Raw genomic sequence first — 19,975 nt, forward strand, 5'->3', positions numbered from 1 at the left:
GCAAGTTTTATTGCTCGTTTTCGCCCTTTTCGTCTCGACAAAGCTGACCTTTGTTATTGTTTTCCTAATTTTACTGTCGCGCCGCCCATTCTTCGATCACTCTCTCTCTCTCTCTGTCTCTCCCTTTTATCGCTGTTTATCTCTCGTTATAGTTTTTATCCCTCTCTTTTATCGCTCTTTTATCCGCACAAGGCTCCGCCATTGCGACGACCCAGAAAGAACGAGCCTAGAAATGAATGAAATAAAGCGAAACAGAAAGAGCGGCGAACCGGAGCCGTCTCCTCATAACGGCTGGTCGTAAACGCCGCAATAGCTCGCTATGAGTTGGGCGGCACTGGATCCCACGCACAGCGGCACGGCATGGGAGAGCCTCCCCCGTTCACTGCCTCATCCTCTTTAATCTCCCTTTCTGTATCTCCTCTTATATTCTATATCGCGCTTTTTATGGCCGTTATTAGATCTCGCACTTTTGTTATCGGCACCGCTTTTAGGTCCCGGCTGTATATGCAGCTTGGCAGAGGGGAAACACTGAAGAAGTGGGCAGGACCAGGCACACACTCTTGGTGGTCGCAGGGGAGGGTGAGGGTCATGCCAAATCAGAGAGCAAGCCCCCAGCCCCTCGGGGCGTGGTGTTTCTCTCGCCATAAGTTCCTACATATTTTCATTTCAATAATGCGCCCCACAATGCCTTTTCCGTTCGCGGTTGCTTCTATATTAGCAATCCGCGAGGAGAGGGTCACATCCGAGTCGCTTTAAAAGCGTCGTCGTGCACTTTTGACGGAGGGCCTGCCGGAAAAAAAAAAAAAAAAAAAAAAAAAGCCGGTCAATGCTTGCAGATCCCGGGCGGATGCCCGGGCTCTTTATAGTAATACATGCGGTATATTAATGCACGATATCCGTTCCATTCTTCTGGTCGAGACATTATTCTGACTCTGACGTATAATAGATGAGATGTGAGTGAGAGGGAGAGAGAGAAAGAAGGGGCCTTGAAGAAAACTAAGTCGAGCAGTTATGTTCCGGATGAACTGCTTTGGTGAAAGCGAGGAGTTTCGGTAATTTATGAGCTGACCGTAGTTTTTGTTGTTTACCTCGCATCATACGTAGAAGGACAGCCGAAAGCGAGTTTATGCTGGCTTCGAAATATATTTCGCTCAATTGTATTGCTGCTCAGTTTTGCCTGTAAGTGGGCGCCATTGTTGTCAGGCCGTCACGTGGTGCATGCGAGCCTTCCCGTCGTTAAAATTTTTTTTAAATGTGGAAAACGGCAGGAAGAAGGAAACAAACAAACAAAACAAAAAATGCAACAGAAAACAGAGGGAGTTGCGTCCAACAAAAATCTTTGTTTGCGCGGGAGCGCGTTTCTTCGGGAACGTTTTTGTATTGAATGGCATGTTAAGAGAAATTTTTATTATTGCGTTGGTGCGCAGTATTAAGCGATACAGTTGACAGTTGTCGTAGCACGTAAACAATAAGAATACGATTGCGAAAGACAGAGAGATACACTCTTTAATAATAATCTGAAAATGTTAGCATTTTTTTAATTGAAAGGATGTTTGCTATTACACTGTCAAAAGCTTCGAGAACGCATTCTGCACGTTTCCGTTTCTTGTTCATCCTCGCAAGAGTCACGAGTCTTCCATCGACGACGCCGTTCCTTCTTGCTCGTGTTTTTTTTTTTCTTCCTGTTTTTATGTTTCTTCCTTGTTATCTTTTAATGCGGACAGCACCGAAGTAAAGTCTGCGTTGCAGATAATACGTGTATGTCTGTAGATTCCGTTTCCTTTCACTAACCATTGCTTCCAAGCGGATAGGTATCTTGATGCATGTATTCTACCTATACCTGGATGGCAGACGCCAGACACAAAAAGAACAAAGAAAACAAAAAGTGCACCCAAAACCGCCGTTGGGGCGGAGAAACGCGGCTCAGAAACGGCGATCCAGTTCCAGCAATGCGGGCGGCAGAATGGTCGTTATCATCTATAATACCGGGAGCGCCATTTCCTTTTTCTTTTTTGTTCCCGTCCTCCGTCTTCCCTGCAGTGCAGCCCGCATGGGAGGAAGTACTACCTTGGTGTGACGACGTCGTTCAAACTAAGAAGCTCCGCAACAGCGCGTCGTCGCGCTCTTTCTTCTCGGCGGCCATTCTCGTTTTATCGCCGCTTCCGTGGTGACCGCGCAAGCGCGAGCACTGACAACCGGTCGTTTCGATGCCGTGATTTATTATGCATGTAGGCGTCCCCACTTTTTCCTCGATTGGCGCTGTTGAAGGTACCTCAATTTGGTATTCCGCGGCGAAGGCGATGTTCTATCTATCTATCTATCTATCTATCTATCTATCTATCTATCTATCTATCTATCTATCTATCTATCTATCTATCTATCTATCTATCTATCTATCTATCTATCTATCTATCTATCTATCTATCTATCTATCTATCTATCCGCCTACGTCTTTGTGCTCTCATGGTCGTTTCGTTAACTTGGTAGGCACCAAAATTGGCATAGTATGACAGGAGTGTATGACGAACATAAGTGATAGGTCATGACATGAATGTCATTACGTGCGTGTTATGTAGGTCATGACAATGACTCAGCGAAAATATTAACTCTCAAAAACCATTGAAATGGGTTCGGACGTCGCTACTAAGTGAAGGAAACACTAAAGGACGCTGGTAGAAATGTCACGAGCATGACTCAGCAAAAATGACAAGGACTCAGCGAAAAAAGATTAACATTCAAAAGCCACTGAAATGGTTCTGACGTGGGTAATAAGTGAAGGAAACACTAGAGGATGATGGTAGAAGTCATAGTCATGACCATGAGTGAGCAGAAATGACAATGACTCAGTGAAAAAAGAATAACACTCAAAGACCACTGAAATGGGTTCGGACGGGGGTACTGAGGGAAGGAAACACTAAGGGATCGTGATGCAATTCATAGCCATGAGCATGACTCAGCAAAAATGAGAATGACTCATCGAAAAAGATTAACGCTCAAAAACCAATGGAATGGGTTCGGATGCGGTACTAAGTGAAGGGAAAAGCTAAGGTTGATGGTCGAAGTCATAGTCATGAGCATGACTAAGGCTTTCGCCTTAAGGTCTCTTAGGCAGAAGGGACTCCTGAGGACTCCTGATATGAATGTAATGAGATGCGTGTCATGTAGGTCATGAAAAATCCGCCTACTTCTTGGTGCTCTCATAGTCCTTTTGTTAACTTGGTAGGCTCGCCGCACACTGCTTCGCATAACATCGATTCCCACAGGGCGTGGGATCTGCCGGCTTTTTTTTTTCTCCCTGTGTGCTCCTTTTCACGTGTACGATCTGGCTTCTTTTCTGATGCGTAATCACATTATTAATGTGAAAGCATTGTATACCTCATGAAGCAGAAAATCCGGCGGCGTGGCCGGAGGTCATACAAAAATGTCGACCTTTCCACTCGTGAAGTTGGTTAACCAGCGAAACTGAAACGTGCGGCACCCGGTGTTTTTTTACGGGGTAATCTCGATAGTTCATTAAACTATTTCTCAATTATGAGGTTACACACACGTTCAGCTGCGACGGAGAGAAAGACGTCACTGACGCTGTGCCCGCTGTGTTTGGTGTCTCGAGTTTGCTCGGCGGCGTGGTTAGCAATATTCGCCCGCCATTGCCGCTTGCCATTCTTCGAAATTAAACTGCCTCGACATTAAATCTGTACGTTACGTAAGACAATAAATGGTTCATACCCCCGTAAACGCGGCCTCCCCATTACGACGACAGAAGAGAAGTGAAATTCTACGCTGTAATGAAGAGCGCCAACGGAGCCAGCTCTGAAAGAAGACGACGACGACGAACGCGGGAGCACTGGCACGAGCGCGTGCCGAGCACGAGCGCAACCCGAGGGCCGCCAACGAGCCAACTTCGGAAGAAGACTACGACGCTCGAGCCAATGCTGTTGATGATAATTGTCTGTACATAGGCGATTTCGCCTACCAAATACGATTTCGCCGAGACATATAAAGCTTCGCTTTAAAAGACGCACTCGTTCCACTGCTCACGCGTTCGTCGTCGTCTTCCACAGATGACTTCAAAACCGCTCATCATGCCAGCGCTCCCATAGTGCACCTCCCTCTGCGAAGGCGCTGACGGCACTGGCTCACTGCCAGTCGGTGCGGTGATTTAGGTGGGTTCGGTCGCACGCTCCGATGGACGAACCTTCGACGGAGATTTTACAAAACGTCACGTGGCCAGGTCTGTCTCGGTGACCACCTGAGATGTAAAGGGAAAATTTGATTGTTGCATCGGTGCGTAATATTTGGAGATACGGTTGACAGATGTCGCAGCACATAAAAAAATGTCACAGTTTCGCCCTAAGGGCGAAGCAATGAATGCGATAGCAACACAGCAATGTCATACGAAGTAAGGTGAGCGGCTTTGGTAGCAATATGAATTGTAGTAAACATGAACTGATTAAGTAAGCAGGTGTGCTGCGGCGTAAGTAGACCGACATGAAGAGAGACTCGATGACCACGAGGAGGCGCGTGTGAAACGGTGGTGTTGATGAGAAGCGCTTCCCGTGGGCAGCGCGTGCGAAGGGACACACCTGTAGCGCTGCCACTGCCGACCCGGGCAGCATTGCATGTGTAGCGTGCGTTGGAAAATGTGGCCCGACTATTACTAACTGAATGAACAAGCGTGGTGTGAGCGCGTACAAACAAACAAGAAGAGATCACACTGAATGACTGCAGACAACGACTGTCAAAACGCTGGCAGCGAGCGCATACGCCGCGCAGCGGGCGAAGGTACGTGCGGTCTATCGCTTCAACGGAAACTGAGCGGCGAATGCACGGCGCATAAAGGTCAGAGCCGTGTGGAGATAAGAGACGGTGCGGACGAGCGACGAGCGCGGTTGTTGGCAGCGTAGAAGTGCGCCCCCCCCCCCCCCCCGCGCGCTTTCTCCGACGCTGGCTTCTCGCTTCCTTGCTTGCGCGTGGGTGATTGAGTGCGTTCGCTCTCCGTGATAGCGCGCGTCCCCGCACGCTTCCGCTCGGGCATACGGCGCGTGGCGAAGATTTTATCTATAGGGAACCTCACGGCGACGGCGACGGCGACGATGACGGCGACGGCAGAAATCTGGTAGAAGTGCCCATATAAAAAAGTCACTGGCCTGCGCGGCACACGCAGCACAGCCACAGCGTAAGCTGGTTGAGCGTCGCAAGAGTAGCTCCAATTTCGGCACCACGCACAACAGGGTCTTCGCGGCAAAGTGTCTTCGCCTCGATTTTGATGAGAACGATCTGCACTGTTCGCCCGGAGTCGGCGTCGATGGCGAGCTGCGGCTTCTAATGCTCTCTGCACAGCAGTCTGCTGAGCCCGATGGTGCCTGGTTGTAGCCGCGCACGTAGCTCTACGATTCGCTTCTTCAGCAGCGGTTCGTACCTTGCGAGGAGACGCCATAACGTGTACCGAAGAGGTACCCAGAATACGTGGTGCACATCCTAACATCGGGATAGCGTTGATTGCGCGCCTCGTCTGAATCGCATCTCGTCGCACACGGCGGTTGCAGGCACGTTAACTAGATGGCGCCACCATAATGGCGGAGGCTCGGGTCGTCTGTGCCTGCGCGCGTGCCTATAGGGCGCGTAGAAAGGGACTTTTTCTTCTGCCTCATAGCAAGTGTTTGCGTGGCTCAGTGGTAAAGTATCCGACTCCCACGCAGTGGGCCTGGGCTCGATTCCGGCGGAGAGCGGGTACTTTTTTTTCGCATTTCCGGCGATAGCGGTTACGGGGTCGGGTGCGGCGCCGGCATCATCGCGACCAGAAAGGGCTATTGGAATGAGCCCATAACAGCTTACGCTGTAAAACAATAGGATTGCGAGGGACAAAGAGAATGTATGACTGGCGGCGCCACAACGCGCGGCGCTGCCAGTGGGTGTGGTGATTTCGGCTAGGTCTCTCGCGTGCTCCAATGGACGCACCTTCGACTTCTCAGTCAGTAGCTGCGCCCGGCTCCTTTGGATGTCCACGTAAGTACGCGAACGAGGCCGAGACACTTGATGCGAGACATAATACAAGGCAACGTAACACCATTATGTTTCGTAGAACAAGTCTTCAGGAAGACGTCGCAATACTTTCGCATTCATCCACGTAAGGATATCTAAGTGCCCTTGAACTATTTTATTTTGTATTAATCATAGACGGTTCACGTATTTTAAAGCATGAATTAGATAACAGGTTGATGCTAGATGTACAACTGCTCTGTGTTACATAAACTTTTCTTCCAACGTATTAAGACTTGGAAGATAGTGTAAAATAATTTGTGTAGGCACTTGAGAAACGATGTAGGTTATACAAAGTGTTGTTTTGTGGCCCTGTCACTAACTACTGGCTCCAGAGGCAATCAATGATCGCATGATCAATCCGCAGACATTGCATCAGAATGTCATTCCACTTTATGCGCTACAATTCTGTGTACAAAACATCGGCAGAGACGCTTAAGACTGTTTTTAATGCGTGAGCATTCTTAGGCGAGTACCCCAGCACTGTCACGCGAAAGCTGTAATGCCTTGTATCTGCACAAAAATGCGTAACTTGCAAGGTTACGTTTAATCGTTATAGTAGTGGGAATGTAGATGATTGGGAGCTTTATAAGTGATACGGAACAATTTAAACTAAAAGAAAGTTAAAAAGAATGCCCTTAGAGATACATACGGCTCAGAAAATGCGTGGAGGAGCTAATACTAGGGGTGGGCCAACTAATATTTGGGGGTGAGCCAACTTAAAATTTGGGGTCGGCCAACTGAAATTAAAAGGAATGGGCCAACTTAAGAGGGGGTGGCCCAATTTGAAATTTGGTAGTGGGGGTGGGCCAACTTACAATTTGTGGGTGTGCCAACTTGAAATTTGTTAGTGGGCCAACTAAATTTGTTTGTGGGTCAACTTGAAATTTGGACATAGCCAATCTTACATTTGGGGTGGGCCAACTTAAAATGTGGGGGGGGGGCGCAGATTGATATTTGGGGGTGGGCCAACTTCCAATTTGCAAGTGGGCCAACTTAAATTTGGGGATGGCACTACTTAAAGGGGCCCTGAACCATCCCTTGGGCTTGATGAAATAACACTGTCTGTCGGTAGCTTATGCTGTTGTGAACATCTCAGCCAAGTTTTGCTGTTATAAGCTTTGCATGGAGCTCACAAGTGGAGCGCGAAGTCATCTTTCTCTCAAACGCTCTCGTTTCAACAGAAGCCATGATCCTCACTCTTGCCTGTGTGCTTTATTTCGCTATAAAACACATTCCCATACGTGGGGTTTCCGTGGCGTTTTAGTCACGCAAAAACTCGCGTATGACGCATATATCAGCGTGCGATATGGGCGTATGAGCCAGGGACAGGAAAGAAAGAAAGGAAAGGAGAAAAAAAGAGCTGCGCCGGCGCTAGATCACGTGACGCGCGCGACCAATCAGGGTCGTTTTGTGTGTAGCTGGCAGGAAAAGGAAAGGAAGAGGGTTGGCGCACGCTCCGCCGGGCATCCCTCGCATCAGATCAGTTTCGGCGTCCGGATGTGAAGACTCGCGTGGTGCGTTCAGCCGAGGAGCATGCTACGTTTGAGCAACGGCGCCGCGAACTCGCTCGGGAAAGGGCTCGTGGTCGACGTGCCGATTCTAGCGTGAGGGCTTCTGAAGCCCAGGCGAAATGTCAGCGTCGTCTTGCCCTCCAGGAACCCGACAACGGTGATGCACGCTTCGGCAATGTTAGCGCCAACCTTCCTGGCGCTACTACCAGTTTCTAGCGGGAGTTTCTCAACCGGAACTTCGGAGCCAGCTGCAGTGCGTATGACCGGTTGTGGTTCGAGCACAACGTCGTACCCGTCAGTGCAATTCGTTCCGAGGAATACCGACGAAACACACGACAAGCTTCGCTTACCCCGATTTCCTCGAAAGGAGAGGGGCTTCAGATTTTTTATTTGATACACTCATTTTATACACGCATGATGCGGCGCCACCTCCTCCCCATTGGCTGCGAAGTGACTTATGCAATGACGCACGCACTAGGCAAACCCTTACTGAACCAGAACGTGTTTTACTCGGCGCCATTGGTCCTTTTTGGAGCCGTCATTCGGTCAGGCCACCGACTACAGTGGATTCTCGCGTAATGGGGCATATGGGGCAGACTTTCGCCCTAATAAATCGTCATCTTGTTCTCCGTCTTGGTTATCATCGTGTTTACCCTGTCCGCTACAGTACGATCCCTGGGAGGCATAATATGCGCCCCCTGGAAATACACAATTACACCTGTTGTGTGGTCAAGCTAGTAGCAATTAGTAATAATTAAGTTATGGCGGAAACCGCCTTTCATAAATCTTATTTTTGCCGCGACGCTCAACGTCCCGGCAGTTAATGGGGAAACTGAAGCCGCTGACTCTTCTGCTGCACGCGGTCGCTCGCGTTAAGAATTACGAAGCACATCGCGCCAGCTCCGTTTATGAGCGCACGGGCTGTTTGCTCTGACGATAAAGCCAGTGACTCGGAAATCGTTCCTGAAAGAGTACAGTTGTAAACGCTATACTTGGCAGCTGAATCGCGGCTCCATAAAACTGCACTGCCGTAAAACGCGATCGCTGCGACATCTTAACTTGCGGTTGTTCATCAAATAACTAAATGTTGTGCTCACTTTTCTCCTTGTTGCTAAGAGAGCGACCAAGAGTTATACGGTGTACACTTCACATAGCTGTGGTCAAGCTTTGTGCGCTAATGGGCGACTAGCAAGATTTAGGAATCTGTTTGTATCACGCGTTTTTCGTTGATGTGCCCTTAAGGATCTATACCTACTATGTCTATGGGTAGTTCCCTGCTTCGCACGAGGTCGATCTTGCCTTCATCGTTAGTCACCCCGTTGGATGTCCCATGTTCGACCTCCGGCCGAGGCGGCCGCATTCCTGTGGAACCGGAATGCAAAAGCACTCGTCTAGCGAGCTTTGGACGCACGTTGAACAACGAAAGTTGAAGCGCTACATGTACCGACGAATCGCATTACTCTGATGCGTTACGGCGTGCGATAAACTGTATTGTCGCGTTCACATGAGTGTGGCTGTAGTCGTTGCCGTTTTCCGTCATGACTCTGCGGAAATTATTGAATTTGGGTGAAGACGCCTGATGGGCAGCAGCGCAGCTGAACAGAGTGCACCTTGCATGAGAGACACATTCAGCTGCCGCAGCGCGTATTAACGTTGTCATTGCACGCGACATTACTTTTTATTAATGCGATTAGCATTCTTTGCGTACTTTAGGCGTTTTGAGCCTGCCTATCTATCTATCTATCTATCTATCTATCTATCTATCTATCTATCTATCTATCTATCTATCTATCTATCTATCTATCTATCTATCTATCTATCTATCTATCTTACGCTTTGTCATCCGACTCTTGGCATGCCATCGTAGTCACGCCATCGTTGGACCACCGTCATAACTTCAATAACTTTATCTTATGGTAATCGTGCCGTTCTTGTCATACCGCCTTCGTCGTTCTATCGACGTCAATCATGCTTCATAATTCTATCGCAATTATGCCGTCGTCATTGAATCGTGATTAACCGCCGTTGTCATGGCGTCATCATCTCGTCGTCCGATCGTTGTCGTCATTCCAGCTTCGTCATCTATTTCTCGTTGCGCTATGTGGGGCGTCGCCGTCGCGTCATCGTCGTCGTCACGCACCCGTCACGCCATCGTCGTCATTTCGTTGTCCTCGAGACAACGTCGTCAAGCTGACGTCGTTATACATCGTCATCATTTCAGAATCGTCACCGCATTGTCATGCCGACGTCCCTGTACCGCTTTTGCCGTTCCATCGACGTCATTGCTTCTTCGTCATCCTATCGTGGTCACTGCGTCGGCGTCAAACAGTGGTCCTTATGCCGCCACGTTCCTGGTTGAACTTGGCAAATGAGTGCCACAGCAAAGTGGGACGGTGTCACAGCTGTCCCCGATTCGTCGTCGGCGCGAAGTCAATCGACGGGGTAGACAAGCTGGTTGGTCGTTCCGTACGCAAGCGAGCACAGTGAAAAGAGTCAGAGTCGGGAGTAAACAAAAAACAAGATATTTATCGGCTGATAAATACACACAGATTAATAAATTACAATACTAAAAAAGACACAAGACAGACTGACACACCTGAGCTTAATATACACAATGATAAGGACAAATAAATACGAGCGATTAACAGTACATCTAAAAAGGAAACAGTGCGAGGATCAAATACACAAGAATACACTTAACAGCATTTCACTAAACAAAGTTCAAAAGAAAACAAATGGAAACAAACGATGTCGTACGCGTGGCCGGGCAGCAGCAGCAAGTCCATAAACCATGAAGTCGACGCACAAAGCTTTCCCGAAGAATGCTGGTGGCCGATCTTGTCGAGGTGGATGCGAATTGCTGGGCTGGGTTTCCCGGGAGTCTAGATCTGACGACTTCTCTCAAGCAGGTTGAGCTAACTTGAGGTGAACTACCGTGAGCTTCGTTGCAGACGCTGGTTTGACGTCTCGTACGTCAACAAGTTCCTCGGAGTTCCGACGTGGCCAGGCGGCCCAGGCGATACTGGACGGCACTAGCCCCCCAACGGCTTCTCAGCAGCGCATAGGTTCAGCTTCTAGACTAATCAGCAGGGCCCAAAACATGCGCTTAAATAGCCTGTCCTTTCCCTAGTTCCCTAGGTAGGGAAACTGCCGCAACGTAGCATTCTCCGAATTCAGCTCTCTTAGCTCCCAACTATCTTGGCTGCACTCTCACTATGGACGAAGAACCGCAGATCAGCCTCTCTCCCACTGTCAAGGGCCAAGGTTGATCCCGGCACTACCACGTGGCCGTACGCGCACACTTCGGGGCCCGTAATTCGGCGTGTCGATGTCGAATGCATTGTACGCTGCACAATCAGGAGCCCACGTGTTTGCCGCTCGTAATTCGGCGTGTCGATGTCGAATGCATTATACGCTGCACAGTCAGGAGCCCACGTGTTTGCCGCTCGTAATTCGGCGTGTCCTTAATCAGCGTCCAAACCATTCGAAAATATGCCGCTCCGTGACAGACGGCTAAGCAACTTTGGCAAGTGATTGCCACAGCAAAGTGGGACGGCTAAGCAACGGAAGTCTCACAATCAGTACTACTGACCTTAAATAAACGTTACTTCAGAAATACGGTGTGTCGCTTCACTGCTGGAGTGCTAATCGCACTGCCTGCGATAGTCATCGTGAGATGAGTTCCGCTGCAATTTTTATTATTTGTCGCCACTCTTTGGGCGTGCGTTCAATGTACTGACAACACATGGAAAACATAGGAAGAACACGACATACACACAGTCAGGGTTGTTTGCGTGTCGCGTTTCTCTTGCGTCTCCTGGTGTTATACTTGTGCTACATTAAACGTTTTCGTGGCGACATGCCACCGAGTCAAGATCACAACCTTTGATCAGCCGTCAGAGATCCTTCGTAGACTGTATGCGAAGGCTGTGCGAAGCGCGCGTTGCCGGAAAGCGATCGCCCGAGTCGCGCTGCCAACCTCGTGAGAAGCGAACGCGCACTCGATCCTTTCTCGAGCGCGCCGGAGGTCAAGGTGGCTGGCTGAGCGAGCGGGGCGAAGGACGCCCAACGTCCTTCTCCGTTTACCGAAACCAAACAAAGCGAGCGGGAGAAAGCGCAGCAGCAGCTCCCGGAGGGCCGCGGCGGCGCCGCCGTATAGAGAGAGCTGCCGGTTGAGACGATCGTGGAGTGGCAGCACTTCGTGGAGGTCCTGTTACAGGGAGCGAGCCAGAGAGGCTAGCAACGCGAATGCGCACAGTGTGTGCTATGATCGGCTTCCTATTTCCTTTTCTTGCGTTTAACTTTAACCGCGTTTGGCTCGCCGTAGCGCGTGTTCTGCTCTCAGGGGGGCTGGCGAGACTCTGCGCGATGCCCAAGGATCTCAGGTGAGCACGTAACTGCGCCGGTTGAGGCTGTTTTACACGGTGGAAGAGGGGAACGAGCGGGCGCGAAGGTTTTTGTTGATGCTGGCATGATTATTGTGATATATCGGTGAGGCTACCAGCGTTATGCCCAGTATACAAGGAAGATTAATTAATTACTGTCAATGGAATCTCAGTAAAAAACACCGGTACATGCTTTAAAAACATATCTTGGTACTTTGAGCGCAGCAAACCGAAGTAGACTTCACGGGATTGTTAGTGCGTGATCAAGGCTGCTATCGCCGTGAACGGTCATTTTACGCGCGTTACATGAACCAGGCGCGTCAGCACTTACTGCTCACTGTTAAAACGCTATAGCAGAAGTATGTTTGACACCATCGACGTGGGGCCGGCGTCGGTGGTCTCAAACGCACCTGTACGCTCAGCCCTGAGAAATACCATCGTGTTGAAAGGAGAGACTATGCATGTTTTGTTGGCAGCAGGGCTGTGTGTTGTATTTGTTGTATTTGCCACGCCACAACACAACATGTGAGCCTCGCGAGCTCTGGCACAAGCTTCACGCGTGGTCTGTCGGGGAAGTATCGGTCGGACTTCGACTACTGCGAACAACCATGCCTTGAGAATGATTCGGACGCATCTCACGGCTTAAATGTCCACGTGCTATGTGAGGCGTTGTTGTGTGCGGAGCCGTTCAATAACCCCGGTCGTTGTCGACGCGAAGCCTTGCCGCGTTGGCTCTTCGACGGAACGCGCGGTGTCCACCGTCGCCGCTTTCTCAGGTTTCTATCGTTTCAAAGGAATCAGAGTATATACTAAAGACTGCAATGAAGAGGCGCGGTCTATTTGAGACGCGTGAAGCTCGCGCTGAACCGCATAGTCTCTCGTATATAGTCGCTCGCCTGCCTGTCGGACATCGGAAGAATTTGAACATAATAGTTCCATGGCGCGGTGGCTTTTTTGGGGATCGAAGTGTTCATTGCCGATGGTTAGCTGCTTGATGGCGCGATAGCCGTTTTCTTCCTGAATCTCTTTCGAAGATATCGCTTTCACCGGACAGTGATTGGCTGAGCTGGCGGAAGGAATGCCGATCACTCCAGTGAGGCACCACACTGCGCCAGGCTCTAGCGTGGTTCCTGAATGCCTATGATGTTCTTCTGTTGAGCATGTGGTCTGGGGTTCGATTGCCTTCAGCGCTCGCCGCGTTCTGTAATTAGGGGGAGGGGGTGGGGAATGATGCAAGATCAATGGTGTGCTTAGATTGAGGTGCACGTTAAAGAACCCCGTGTTAGATTTAGGCGCACGTTAGAGAATCCCATGTGGCCCAAATTAATCCGGGACACACCGCTACGGAGCCACTGATAGCTCCAATGTTCCTTTGATATGTTGAAGAGCATGGTTCGAATGCACTGGATTTGATACGTTATGCAAATGGCACAGGCTAAAGCCCCTCGATGGGTTTTAGAACATGCGAGTGAACGACCCCAATTGGCAGTATAATAGTAAAAGCGAAGCTTTTCTTTTGCAAACCTAGCCGGGTTTTGTGACCTTGAGTGCTGAGGCCTCGCTGTTCTCTGGCCGAGTAGGCCAACCAATCACAGCGTAGTACGCGCGCCGCGCGCGCCGCTGGGTTCCCTGGACCACCATCAGATGGCGTTCGCCTCCGCACATCCGCGGCAGTGGCGGCGCCGGCCGTGCGGGGAAAAAAATAGAAAGCTCGCCTTCGCGCATCCGTCGCTGCATGGTAATGATGAAGTAAACGCTTGTTGCGGATAGAGTGGAGTCGAGTTGCGCTACGTACGTATGCGCATGCTGCCTCTGAAACCATTATGCGTTCAAGGCGTCCGTCGTACTCGCTAGTAGTCAGCAACTACGCTTTACAAAAGGCTCGGTATAATTTTTTTGTGTGCCTACACTTGTGTATGTATGTATGTATGTATGTATGTATGTATGTATGTATGTATGTATGTATGTATGTATGTATGTATGTATGTATGTGTGTATGTATGTATGTATGTATGTATGTATGTATGTATGTATGTATGTATGTATGTATGTATGTATGTATGTGTGTGTGTGTGTGTGTGTGTGTGTGTGTGTGTGTGTGTGTGTGTGTGTGTGTGTGCGTGTGTGTGTGTGCGTGTGTGTGTGCGTGCGTGCGTGCGTGCGTGTACTAGTGTTTCGACTCTTTATGCACTCGCTCAAAGCTTCGCTGTATATAGATTCCAACTTGTTTAATCTGCTGAATTTTTCAGTATTGCCGCTACCTGGCTGCATTAAACTAATGTCAGAAGCCACTGTACATCGCTAACCGAAATTAATTCGGCTTTGAACAGTCGATCACGCCACGAAATAACTACCTGACGCTATCGCATCAAGCTCTTCACTGTCAGAAATGTCGTTTTCCCTTGGGTATTTCCGCAAGACTGAAACGTTCATTCAATTCTCCTTGCTCTGTTGGAAAAATTATGATGCCGCGCTCCATAAAGACCTAGCAGTTTGATATTTGCACTGCATCGCCTATGTATGCACGAAATTGTTGATTTATTTGTATTTCGTCTGTTATTTTATTACACGTATTTGCATAATTAGTTATTATTAATCAATTAGTTTGTGAATTATTACAATTTGACCCAAGTTGTCCTCGAAAAATTGTAGTGCAGTAAGAAAAACTTGCAATGCATATTTTTTTCGCTCTATACGTGCTGCATAAATTATTTTTTTTCAAGCCTGAAGGAAGCCAAAGGACTTGTAGCGTGACAACTCGTTCGTGTTTTGTGGGCTTAAAGATATAATAATAATAATAATAATAATAATAATAATAATAATAATAATAATAATAATAATAATAATAATAATAATAATAATAATAGCACCGTGTTGGCACTAAGCAGCTTCACTGTGATGTAGTCCCCCTTCACAGGACCGACCTATCCCAACCCTACAACCGACCGAGTGTTTACAAAAGCAGTGCTCAAAATTGGTGTTCCTTTGGAACACCTCCGTGCACTTCCCAGCCACAGTTGTCATTTTACGCCCCTCTCAGCGGGCAAATTCAGCCACTAAGCGGGTGTTCGGTTTGTCGCTGACAGATGCAGACGACTGCAGTACATAGTCATGGCACAGGTAAGAAGAAATAGGTGGCGTCCAAATCCAAAGCCGAGCGACCGCTTTCTTAAGAGTCTCTGAGGCGATGCTTTTGCGGACGTAATGCGCCGGAAGCAATTGCAGAGCCGGAAACACGACATTACCCATAAAACAATAGAATGTACTGCTTGAGAAACTGTATTGGCCATTTGGTGTCTGCGGCGGATTATGTATCGTCGGAGTGACTTGCGTACCACCGCTTTACGCGCTGATCTCGGGTACCGTTTTGTGTCTTGCAGATTGCCAGTTCGGCAACCTGACGTACGAGCTGGAGGAGCGGTGGCGTCCCGACTTGGGTCCACCTTTCGGCGTGCTCTACTGCGTTCGCTGTGAGTGCACCCCTGTGAGTACACGCACGGTTCGTTTCTTATTGCTGTGCCAGTGCTCTTCTCTGAGATGCACGCGCAGTTTCCAGGCTACACCTCTGAATAAGCGTGTGCCAACTAAGGGTTCTTTGCACGAACAAGGAAACAAGCAAAGGAATAGAATGAGGGGCAGTTACTGGTGCATCTGGGCGTGTACTCGCGAACGTAGAACTGCAGCCTGACGAGTACTTCAGTTTGGGACAGTTCGTACGACGTTTTAGAAATTTAATTAGCCCAAATAAATGAGGACGCAGCAACAGCCCTGGTCCAGGTGTATATGTGTTCTTGCCTCCCCATTTATTCGCACTTGTTAAGTTCGCAGTATGTGGTCTGACCTTTGCAATGAGAACAGCGCAGTGCGTTTATGCTTTTTGTTTTGTTCTTGACCTGACATATGACTTCGCGTGAACACGGCGCCGCCCGCTACTTCTTTTATAATTCGTCTGAGTGCCACTAATCAATGGCGGTAAAGTCTGCACAGTATTCGGCCTATTGTTAGCGCATCGGCGATGTTCGGCCAATGTGTTCGGGCATGTTCTTGCATCGCGCGATAACTCGGCCCAGTGGTGGCGTAGACCCTCCCGACGCGCCGTTCTCAGCAGGCAGCGCAGAATGCAGTCCAAGAGTGGTCTGTTCTTCGCAAATTCGTTGTTCGGGCATTAAAAGTATATGTATTTGTATTTAGAGAAGCATCTGTTTGGCAAACGTTATACTGGGTCGCAGCAAGGCTGCACTCGCTGAAAATCTCAAGCCCGTCACGTGTATCTGTGGACAATACTGACGAAGAAAGACGGGTTTCAACTGGACGCACCGCGTGAACGTTACAAATCGTTTTGTGATCATTGTGGTATTGGAAATCGTGGCAACTATTACGTCGTCGGCTTCTCTAACAATATTAAATTGCTGTGTCAATGATAAGACGGTGCAAAGAGATGTGAATTCTGTGAGCAACCGGTTTTGAATTTTAGTGTATATGGGCACGCAGCCGTCCTTTCTGCGAGTAGCCAGAACCCAGTTCGGACGGGTATCCGGGGATCCAGTGAAGAGGATGAACACGCGTAGAAGCAAATAAAGAAGACAGAAGAATACAGGAACAAACCAAGGCGCTTTTTTGTAGAATCCAGGGCTGAAGTTGTGGCCCCGGGCAAGAACATTCGCTCGAAAATTTGACGGCGATGGTGCCGGGTGCTCCGTGCAATACCTCTCGTGTGACTCGAGGCAAAGCGAATGCGAGCACCCGAGAAGGTTCCGTCGCCGGAGGTGTGTTTGAACACGGCGCGCTGCCACCTCCTTTCTTTGTCACCGCAGCTATGCTATATAACTTCGCTGGCTTCTTCAACGTTTGTGCGATTCTGCAGTGCTGGAGACAGTTCAAGAAAAAAAGGAAACACGAAGGACAGGAAGCGTAAAAGTGATAGAGACCAAAGAAATAAAAGGTATAAATAAAAGCGAAGGAGGGCACCGTATACAGTAAAAGCGCGAGGTTCAACCTTTTCCTGTCAGAAAGTGACCTGATTTGGTTTTCAAATGGGGCAGCGCGCTTCAGCGGTTAGGCAGGCATGGAAGAGTTGCCATCATTTCCCGCGCTTCACGCCTTCTCCCCCAAATCCCCTCCCGAACGCCTTTTCCAGAAACACATAGCAGAAAGAATCGCGTCGCGGGACCTCGTCCTGGTACTTTGACATAGCGCCAACGCTCGAACACTTTATGTGTGCCCATTTAATCTCTCTTTTATTATGAGTTGTGCCCTCAAATTTAGTCTTTTTTGTGCATTTTCTCTTTCTGCGTAACCTAGCACTCGGGCCTTCGCTTATCGCTGTAGGAACTCTCGCTTTGGCTATATATTTGCTAGCTTCAATATCTTTTTACACTACCTTGTCGTCTTCACCCCTGTTTTCCTCAAAGGGCTGGGAACGTATGTCGTGACACACGGCGAGCTTTCTTCGAAATAGTTAAAGACACGTGATAAGTCTGGGACATTCTCTTTGTCTTGAAACGTTATTGTTCTGTGCATCTCTCGGTGCCTTTCATCGTTTATTTCAGCCGCGCCCAGTCTTGTTTTGATTTTCCCCTATGTTCTAAATGTCGGGGCCTTTCTTTCTACTTTTTACGCAGTTCTGGAAAGTACATACCCGTAATTTGTTTGTTTGTTTGCTCCGGCCTTATTACCTTACTTGTTTATTATCAATGAGCGTATGTGAACAGTCGCTATACTTTTCGGTACGTCACTCATAACTACGTAGCTTGGCCACTTCTGCCGCTCGACTTTCGCAGCCTCGTCGGTTCCTGTCTCGTATATGAAATTATCTCGGCTACCGACGCACAGTGTGCGGTTGTCACCTTTTTCTCTTTCTTCGTCCACGTCGCCTTTACTTGGCCGGCTTCACTTCCTACTTTGCCAATGTCCGCACCCACTCCGCGCTTCCTTAATATTTATGTTTTCGGTTACTTGCGCTGTGTCGCAGCTATGTCGCTTAATTTGTTTGTCTCTTTCTGCACCGTGTTGTGTACACTGCAGCAGATATCTCTTGTTTCAGTTCGCTTGTATATGATTTTGTCCTGGCGAAGGAAGCAGATCTTCTCGGATTCGCTTTATCTGTTTTTATTTCTTTATTTCATTTAAATTATTTTTGCTTCTTGTTTTGTTGGCTTAGTATGTTCGCGTCCCTAATATTTAGGGAAAATGGAGGTGTGTATTTTAAGGAAATTTCGTCTGGAGATAACCGCTTCTAATGTAGGCCGCCTTCCCGTTTGTATACAGTTATCGGACAGCCAACACGCAAGAACATTGCTGGGATAATTGCTCTTGCCTTGATGCATCGAAATCTCGGGGAGAACTGATTTTACAGCGTAAGCTGTTATGGGATCATTCCAATAGCCGTTTCGGTTCGTGATGATGCCGCCGCCAGTGTTTGGCCGTAACCGCTATCGCCAGAAATGCGAAAAAAAAAGGTACCCGCTCTCTGCTGGGATCGAACCCAGGCCTGCCGCGTGGGAGTCGGACACTTTACCACTGAGCCACGCAAGCGCTTGCTATCAAGCAGCAGAAATATTCCCTTCAAACGTGCCCTATAAGCAGGCGCAGACGACCCGAGCCTCCGCCAGTATGGTGGCGCAACCGCCGCGCGCGCAGGCGCAGACGACGAAATGCGTTTCAGACGAGGCGCGCAATCAGCGCTATCCCGATGTTAGATGTGCGCCACGTACTCTGGGTACCTCTTCGGTACACGTTATCGCGTCTCCTCGCAAGGTACGAACCGCTGCTGAAGAAGCGAATCGTAGAGCTACGTGCGTGGCTACAACCACGAATCATCGGGCTCAGCAGACTGCTGTGCAGAGAGCATTACAAGCCGCAGCTCGACGCCGACGCCGGGCGGACAGTTCAAATCGTTCTCGTCAAAATCAAGGCGAAGACACTTTGCCGCGAAGACCCTGTTGTGCGTGGTGCCGAAATTGGAGCTACTCTTGCGCCGCACAACCAGCTTACGCTGTGACTGTTATGCGTGTACCGCGCAGGCCTGTGACTTTTTATTTATTTTCGCTGACTTTATACTTTTTCTTTGTAGTTATTGTTTTCGTGCAATTCCTTCACTGTTTGCAACAGAACAAAGGTCTAACGTTACAACAAGGAAAGAAGCAGAAGCCATTCCATTCTGTGAAGGTAGATGACGAGCGAAGCTGTTTAGAGCACGACACAGAGGTGACACAAAATTTTAAACGAAGGCACGAACATACTATTGTTCTGATCGGTGGTCATCGTGACGATAGGTACGCATACACATTTGCGTATCACCTCTGTTATTAAAGCTGTCCGTCACGTAAAACGATGAATAGCTCATACTCCCCTTAAGCAATGGCTCATACCCCCGTAAACGCGGCCTCCCCATTACGACGACAGAAGAGAAATGAAATTCTACGCTGGAATGATGAGCGGAAACGGAGCTAGCTGTGGAAGAAGACGACGACGACGCACGCGGGAGCAGTAGCACGAGCGCGTGCCGAGCACGAGCTCGACCGCAACCCGAGGGGCGCCAACAAGCCAGCTGCGGAAGAAGACGACGACGCTCGAGCCAATGCTTATGATGATAATTTTGTGCGTTACATGGACGCCACCGAAATCCGTGAGTTATAACAAGATTAGCTTGAAAAAGATGAAGAAGAAGGAACTCGAACGCTTTTTTTCTCACTCCCTGAGGTTTGACGTTACCGCGTACGTAGTGTCTAGAAAATTGACGAGTCGGGACGGCAAACAGCGCTTAGAAAAGCGCTTGATGCGGTATTTTTATTGTTATTGTAATTGGGGCTATTGTATTTAGCGTTCGAAACCCATAAGAGAGCGGTTTATCTGTCGTCTCGATAGGCGGCTACGAGCTTCGTCGGTGTTTCATATTTAGCGCTTGGGATCATTTGGATAAGAATCAGTTAAAAAAGAAAAAAGAAATACTACGTCAAAGACGGCGTTCGACGTGATACTGGTTCGAATTTGACGCTAAAACACGTTCCCGACTTTGATTTTACGGGACGTTGGCGT

General features: G+C 48.8%; 1 protein-coding gene across 1 annotated transcript in view; it reads left to right on the forward strand.

Moving 5' to 3' along the window:
- The window catches only part of LOC119446523 (dorsal-ventral patterning protein Sog-like), a 319,224-nt gene that overhangs the window by 133,537 nt on the left and 165,712 nt on the right, over nt 1-19,975 (forward strand). The window contains 1 exon segment of the mRNA XM_037710970.2: nt 15,319-15,422. Coding sequence (XP_037566898.1) covers nt 15,319-15,422 — 104 coding nt within the window.

Source organism: Dermacentor silvarum, chromosome 3 (genome assembly GCF_013339745.2).
Source record: "Dermacentor silvarum isolate Dsil-2018 chromosome 3, BIME_Dsil_1.4, whole genome shotgun sequence".
NCBI classification, from domain to species: domain Eukaryota; kingdom Metazoa; phylum Arthropoda; class Arachnida; order Ixodida; family Ixodidae; genus Dermacentor; species Dermacentor silvarum.